The sequence below is a fragment of the Chenopodium quinoa genome, unplaced genomic scaffold, assembly GCF_001683475.1.
Source record: "Chenopodium quinoa cultivar QQ74 unplaced genomic scaffold, ASM168347v1, whole genome shotgun sequence".
In the NCBI taxonomy this organism is placed as follows: Eukaryota; Viridiplantae; Streptophyta; class Magnoliopsida; order Caryophyllales; family Amaranthaceae; genus Chenopodium; species Chenopodium quinoa.
The window spans coordinates 2256351-2264549 of record NW_018743783.1 but is presented as its reverse complement, the minus strand read 5'-3'; the positions used below and the strand labels follow the sequence as shown (position 1 = coordinate 2264549).

Below are 8199 nucleotides of genomic sequence, written 5' to 3'. Positions count from 1 at the left end.
CTCAAGGCCTTGAAAGGCAAGTTAAGTAGCAGGCAAGGCAGAACAGTTCACAAATATGACACCTGTTCACTATTTTGCTCACAACTTTCGGTATACAAATGATAATGGAGTGATTCTAATTGCATTGGAAAGTAGACTTGAAGAGCTTTCCAACGATATATTGCACGCCTTAAAAAGAGCTCTGGATAAGAAGTTGTGACTGTTTTAAGAAGACAGCACGGCCGTGCCAGATTCAGCACGGCCGTGCCAGGCATTAGCACGGCCGTGCCAGATTCAGCACGGCCGTGCCAGGCATTAGCACGGCCGTGCCAAGCCAATTTCCATGCCCGTGCCAGTGCCAGATTCAGCACGGCCGTGCCAGATTCAGCACGGCCGTGCCAGGCATTAGCACGGCCGTGCCAACTTCAGCACGGCCGTGCCAGGAAGCTGCACGGCCGTGCCATATATAGCACGGCCGTGCCAATTTGAAGAAGAAACCCGGTTTACTTACTGACAAGCTAGCACGGCCGTGCCAAATACAGCACGGCCGTGCTGATCCAGGGTTAACTGCGCGCTTGACTTCTCCGAATTAGAAGACGTATATAAGGCCCAACTTTAAGAGGATTCCGGAGACAGTTTTTAGAGATAGTTTTGAGAGCTTTTGTAGAGAGTTATTGGAGAACGTTCTTAGTATTAGAGATTCATTAGTTTTCTTAGAGAATTTCCTAGAGATTTTAGTTTTCTTGGATTGATTTGAAGCAAGATTTGCGAAGGTTCTTTGTATTATTCATTGACGACGGATATCAAAGTTCTGAACTTTTCCATTGATTCGCATCAATACAATTGGTATTATTCATTCTTGTTTATTAATCAAGCTTTATTATTCCTTAATCAGAATTCATGTTTATATCTATTATGCTTTTGGAATTCATTATTGCTTTGATTATGAATATGTGTGAGTAGTCTCCTAGCTAGGGTTTCGGGATGAAACCCAGCCTAGGTAATCTATGTAATTGAGGATTGATTTTGATAAACGGATTGTGATTAAATTGATTATATGCGATTGCATGTTAATTCATTATAATAGGAGTAGCTAACCTAGAATCTTGAATTTGATTGCATGATATCCTTGATTTGAACAAGAGATTGTGAATTGAGTATTTCATTATTGAATGTGGTTTGATTATGTATCGAGTAATGTTAAGTGCATGAGAAATCCAAGCTTAGTATTGCCCGTTGTCTTCCTATCACATGATATTGATCAGACATATAGTCTTTGCATATCCCGTTTGTCTCTGTGATTCCTTGTTGCGTAGTTACCGATGGTTTGGTGAATTCCCGTTCTCCCTAGTGTCTTAGTTTATTGATTTATTCCATCTTATTAGTAGTATTTTAGAACACCATTTTCCATTGATTTCGAACTAGCTTAGGTTTAAGATTGATTTGCAATTACTCTCGTTCCTCGTGGACCGAACCTTTATTTGCCATTGTACTTGGTTATAGGGTGTTCGTATAAGTATTGTTTGATTGAGAGTTAGATTGTAGCGACCGATTTAACCCTTGTCACAAGTGCATATCAACCAACAAATAATGGCAACACTTTATAATACCCTTTCTCTTTATTTGTTTAGATTCCATATCCTTTTCCTTACTCGTACCAACACGCACTTCGTAATCGTATAATGCGAGGCTTAAAATTCCAACTAAGTAGAGTGGGAAGGCCAAGCAATAGGAATATGTAGAACGGAGATGGTGAGGTGTACACTCAACCTTCCACGATTATCAGACAAATTAAGATTAGCATGGTGATAATTTAACCAGATCAATCAATTTGATAGTTGTTTCAGCATCAATGATAACAGTGGGGTAAAATCTCAAGATGACAAATCCAAAGTAAGGACATACAGTTTTAAACATAGTAAATCATCCTGTTACATCAACGCTAGCACCTTCAGAAAGTATAAAAAAGACCTATTTTTCACTAAACAACCAGATACCCTCAGGCAGAAGCAGAAACAGCAGCAGCATTTGCATCTGCAACAGCCTGATCCTTAATGGATTCGCGCCAGGCAAATTCACGAGCTCCATCCTTATCAACAATTTTGATCACGAAATTAGGTGGAGCTACAACCAGCCTAGTCCTGATCTCCACTATGCAATCATCAACTAGTTTGATGGCCTCATCCACTGACATATCACTACGGTAATGCCTGTCCATCATGGAGAGAGCAAAGTAGGAACCATAGCCGAATGCTGCTTTATCTACCTTGTGAAGAGTTGCTATGTAGTCAATAAAGTATAGTGATGGTCCAGTGTCTTGGTCAAAACCAGCTAGAATTATGTTGACTGAGTATGGATTCTGCAAATAAACAACGATAAGTGTCAAGAGACTACAAGTGATCAGATTGTTCTTGAATGGAATTCGCAAGTTCAAATAAGCCAAATAAAGTGAAGGAAGCGTTATGGAGGATGGAGTTGGGAATAGAGGAAATCTGATCAGGGGAATGCAAATAGAGACAAGTGCAGTATGGAAAAGGCATAAACAATTTCAGGGAAATATATTAGAAAATTCTCTTCTAAAAATAATGATTACACCAGAAATTATGAGACCATTATGGAAAAAAGCATCAAAACACAGCCTAATTTAGAGAGAAAGGAAGAAAGCCAGACTAAATACCCAATACTAGAGCTGAAATCCTATTTTTAAGCTCACAGGGGCATCACTTACTACTACAACTACTACTATTACTTCTACTACTACGACAAACAAACAAACAAACAAAAATAAAAATGAAGTGTTTACATCCTTAAATTGAGTTCTACTCTCTTCTATTCAGATTCCTCTTTATGTTATTATGATTCTTATCAAAATTACAAACAAAATCCCAATTTCAGTAGCCGAAAGCTTTTCAATTAAATGCGCAACACATATAACGCGACATAGATGCTCGGAGAACCTGTGGTGCATCAGCACTAAACTTAAAACTAAATATTGAAGCAATCAAACAAAGTCAAAGCATAATATAGAATTGCATAGAACTTAGCAAACTTGGTGGACAGTAAAATATGAAAGGCACGAATAACAGAAACTTCTAACAAAAAGTAACTGGCTATAGCAAAGTATGCATAATCAAATACGAAGTAGAATATATGGACAATATTTTACCAATAGTAGTTGTAAGCATTCAATGTGGCGTCCCATCCACCAAGCATAATGACAAATGAGATATATGGAACATTATTATGTGTACCATCTCTAAACTTAACAGTACCATCTGACATCCCAAGTCATTTCAAGACAACTACTCACAGAAACACTCAGCACTAGAGGTTTAAGAGCATGGATATGCATATTTGACACCTTGATAGAGGCTCACATCAATCAATCAACCAATTTCACATTTGCAAAGCTTTGTCAAGGAGATGAAGAAAATTTTGGGAAACATGCTGCTCCTCCCTTATCAGCAAAACCACAGTGGCCCAAATCTCATATACTGGATATAGAGTCTTAATAATCAGTTACCAGAGACCACACGTGTTGACTGACTTGGACATCCAAGAAAACATAAGAACACAAATCCTCCGTCCATCCAAGATTTATCTTAGTTTGGACCGCATTTATAATAGAGAAGGTAGGGGTGGACCAAATATTATTAATGTCATAAAAAATGGATATAGAAGGACAGTAGAAGTAAGAAAGTCTAAAAAATGTGAGAAAAAGGTTATGTGATGAAGAAAAGGTGGATCCCACATCACATGAAGACCGATTTTTATCAAGTAGGTAACCAAAGGATATATATATAGGTAGCATGGCGTAATAGTTGATGATTCTTATAATTTCTATCGTTCTCCTTCCCTCCATCCTTCTTTATTTGACATGGTAGTAACACTCTTGATCATTCATCACAATCAAAGTAACCTTGACACCATCAGTAAGTATCATCTCCATCAACTTTTATTAAACGTCCACGGTCCATCACATTCCTGTCCCTCCACTCAAATCCCATACTCCCCATCCGACCATCCCCAGTGCCCACCAGCGCACAACTGATGCTGCTGGAAACATAATTTAAGGAATAAACAAAATTTACTAGAACAATCACAATAGGAAAATATGCCTGTTAATCAAAGTTTGATTTTTGATATAAAGCTTACTCAGCAGAGTCAGCACTGGATAATGGTAAGGGGGCAAAAGTTCAATATATGTTCTAGTTGCATCAGAAACAAATCTAGTCTGGCTTTATGTTAAGAAGAAAAAGTGGAATTGCGTTCTGACGGTAGTGACAAACAGCAGTTATGGAAGTTACAACATGTCAATGCATGTACAGATAAACAAGGAATAAGTTTTAAAGGGAAACAAATCTAGTCTGGTCCTATGTTCAGAAGGAAAAGTGGAATTGCCTTCTGACGGTAGTGACAAATAGCGGTTGTGGAAGTTTTAACACGGCAATGCATGTACAGATAAAAAAGGAATAAGTTTAAAAAGGGCAAAGAAGAAATGGATGAAAGAGTAACTTTGAGTGCTTAAGATAGATAAACAAAGAGGATGAATGGGTGTTCAATAGCATTTAACCTTCAGATGCTTTCTAGATATTTACCTGAAATAAAAGAATATACTACAAGCAGCAGGTGTCAGATTTAACAGCTCAGATGCCAATTCTCAGGTCGCCTTTAGTTGATTATATTGTAATCTATCAACAAAAAACTCTACTCAGAAGAATCAGAACCATGACTGTAAGTGGCAGAATCAGAACCCACTTCTCAGTGATGAATTAAGGGTGACAACGAGCCTCACGTGTTTGTGAACTATTCGAGCTTGATTCAGTCAAAGCTTGGTTCGATGAGGTTCGACTCGAGTTCGAGTTCGGCTGGGAAACTTAACGAGCAAGCCCAAGCTTGGCTCGAAAAGCTCGTGAATGAGCTCGATTAAAACATACTTCTTATATCTAAACAAAAATATAAATTAATTGAATCATATGTCATTAATAATAAAACAGAATGATTAAGTAACATCCTTAAGATAAAATAAAAAAAATAAACCTCACAATCTCTCTCTCTCCCTTGTTCCATTTGTCCCTCTTTGTTTTCTTCACCTCCCTCTACTTTATCTCTTCTCTTGTTTTTGTACTCTTGTATTCTACACCTCTGCAATTGATCCTATATCTTCTATCCTCATTGTTTCATATTCTATTATCATAATTTTATGGCTATACTTCCTCACCTCTCTCACTTTTTTAATCTTTTTAATTTTCGTTTGGGACAAGAAACGTGCATAGGGACACAACTCCATCACACAAGGAAAATCAAGGGTTTAAACTTTCAAAATGTAGCACCATACTCACCGTCATCAACTCTCAGAAGTCAAAACCAAGTTTGAAATTGAGCACAAACCAAGCTTGAATTCGAACCCAAGTCGAGTATATTAAAAGACCAACAAAATCACAAAATTGAGCCCGTGTTTTTGAAGCTCAAGCCGAACATTTGTCTAGACTAACAAGCTCAAGCCGAGCCCATGTTTTTGAACCTCATCGAGCTTCAAGTGCTGTGAGGTAAACGAGCTCAAAACGAGCCTATCACTATTCGGGCTCGGCTCAAAGGTTTACCCCTAGAGATATCATAGAACTTAACAAGGAAATAAACCAAGCAGCACTTTTCAACAACTAAATTTTGACCAGACAAGCATTAATTCAACAATAAGCTAACTAAACACATGATTACATGAATGTCTTTTTCTTTTTCTTCAATAGTGGAGCAGTTTCTATAAACACAATTGCCTAGAAATTATATGGCAAATTTTACTCTTGAAGTAATCTTGATAAAAGATAAGATGTCAAGACAGTACACTGTAGCAGCTTTGGCACTTTTGAGTTGATATATTCATATGTTGAAATTGTAATATTATAATGGTTTTAAATAAGATCAAAGCTGCAACATCAAACTCAGTTGCCCTCAAGATTAGCAACCCAAAAGGAAAAGTAAAGAAGATAGATGTACATGGCAAGTTAGCTAAGTATGTACATGTTAGTAGCTTCCAAACGGCAGTGGCTTTTATAGTTTTATGCTTATTTTCGTGAAATTTTCCTTTCAACCAAACAAAGATGTTACATATGAAACTAAGCATCCTATGGAAAAAGTGACATGTCATGAAAACCTTATTTCCCAACCCTTATAATTGTATTAGAAGCTATTCTACATCCACCCTCTAGATGGCATGTAGAAAAACTCAGATGTATTCTGGAAACAATACAAACCCAACACTTTTGCAACTCATAATTGCACACGTGAAAAAGAAGATAACAGGTTTTCTTTAAGTCTATTTGTTAGGAACATGAAGTGAAGCTAGTTAAAAATATCTTAAAACAACTTCTCTATATATAGAAACAGAATAGGTAGTAGGATATCAAAATAATTAATTATGATGCATTTTTCACTTTTCAAAAATATCCTCATCTATTGAATCCATTATTGTATTCAGCTAAGAGAGGTATAAATAAAAAATGCAAGGTGAATTCAGGCTTACATTGCATGTATAAAAGAGTAAGAAGATGGAACTTTTATGTCAAGTATATTCAAAGATCCGTCTAGGTACTAAAGCATGACGAGCAATGAGCACCAAAAATAGAGAAAAATTAAGAATTGACATGTCAACCTATTATATCCATACAACCCAATCAAAATTTTACACCATTTTGCAAAACCCTATGGCAAAACCCTGAGAAATTGAATAGAAAAGCAACCTAAAACATAGCCTATAAGCAAAGTTTTGATCTATAGTGTGATGTATAGCTGCATAAAATGCACAAGAAATGAAAATAAGTTTAACCAAGCATAAAAACAATGCAATTTATCAATGGTTTGGCGTTAAGTTAAAGAAATAAGTGAAAACTAACAGGTTACTCCACAAACAAAATCTTAGTTTCGACTTAGATTGCTTAAGGTTATGACTCTTAATTGTGGAAAAATGTCTTCCTTTGCCTAATAGTCTACATCAACTCACTGCATACAACTATACCAGCCAAACCTAGCTTGATGAACCAAGATAGGTTCTTAATCACCCTTATGCGGACCTATAACTTTTCGGGTAAACCTTTGGACAGCGATTTAATGTAATCCACAACATATTCAACTCCTCCACCAAACCGCCTTCTCCGACAAATACCCACATAGGCCACATTCACAAACTAAGTCACCAATACATATGACAAATTCAGGATCACTAAACAACAATAACCCTAAATAGCAACTCCTCAAATTCTAAAATTCACAGGCAATCATCATACACATTCAAATCAAATCGAAAAAACCTCAAATTTACGAAAACCCAGAAAATGTTAAAAATGCCCTAATACCTTTCTTAAGGCAGTAGCAAGTTCACCCCGTGTGAAATTAGCAGCGGCAGCAGTAGTCAAAGGGATGCCATTTCTGAACTGATACAAAGAAACATTCTTCTGAACAAACTCGGTAAATTGAACTCTGAAAACCAATCAAACAAAAATCCCAACAATAAATTACAAATTAAACCTCAAAAAATCACAAATCAACTGATTAATTTGCAAAAATGGGGAAAAATTAAGAGATTGAACCTATCGCCGGCTTCACCACTGGCGCCCAAAAGCTTGTGAGAATCGAGCTTCATGATCTTGTCTTCGTTGGTTTTGTGCACCAAAATGCTGTTCACTGCCGATGTATCTGCTGCAATTATTGCGAATCCATTGCCTACTAATCCGAAAACACACTCCATTTTTGCTTGATCTTTGAATCTTGGGAAGTTTGATTTGGGGAAAAAGAGGAGTTGGGGAATTTGGTTCTTGTAGTGTGATTTGAGTGAGAAGAGGAGAGAGAAAATAAAGGCATGCTTTTGTAATTGTTCTTTAATTTGGGTGAAAAAGCTTCTTGAGGAACAAGTTTGCTCAAAGTTGGGGACTCGGGCAGATGAGAACGTGAGGTGAGGTGAGGTGGAGGGGTTTAAAGGCATAAAAGCAAATAAATATATATTAATGGTAATTTTGTAAATAATAACAAATTGAAAGTATTATTAAGAAGTAAAAAAGTACTACTGAGTACTAAACATTATCAGTAGTAATTTTCATGCTCCCAATACTACTGAACACCTGTTAGTAGTACTACTGAACAGTAACAGTAGTACTAATGAGATATTGAGAGGTGACAAAGTTTGTTACGTAAAATTAGATATGCATAACTGTTACGCATTACAACTTT

At 36.7% G+C, this 8199-nt stretch overlaps 1 protein-coding gene across 1 annotated transcript; it reads right to left on the bottom strand.

The window, feature by feature from the left end:
- Positions 1–1772: 1772 nt before the first annotated feature.
- On the bottom strand, positions 1773–7885 carry LOC110684828 (proteasome subunit beta type-2-A-like). Its single transcript, XM_021861260.1, has 3 exons — positions 7563–7885; positions 7329–7452; positions 1773–2338 (listed from the first exon to the last, which is right to left on the bottom strand). Exons 1-3 carry the CDS (start codon positions 7718–7720, stop codon positions 1979–1981), a joined length of 642 nt encoding a protein of 213 aa, XP_021716952.1. The 5' UTR covers positions 7721–7885; the 3' UTR covers positions 1773–1978.
- Between the last annotated feature and the right edge of the window lie 314 nt (positions 7886–8199).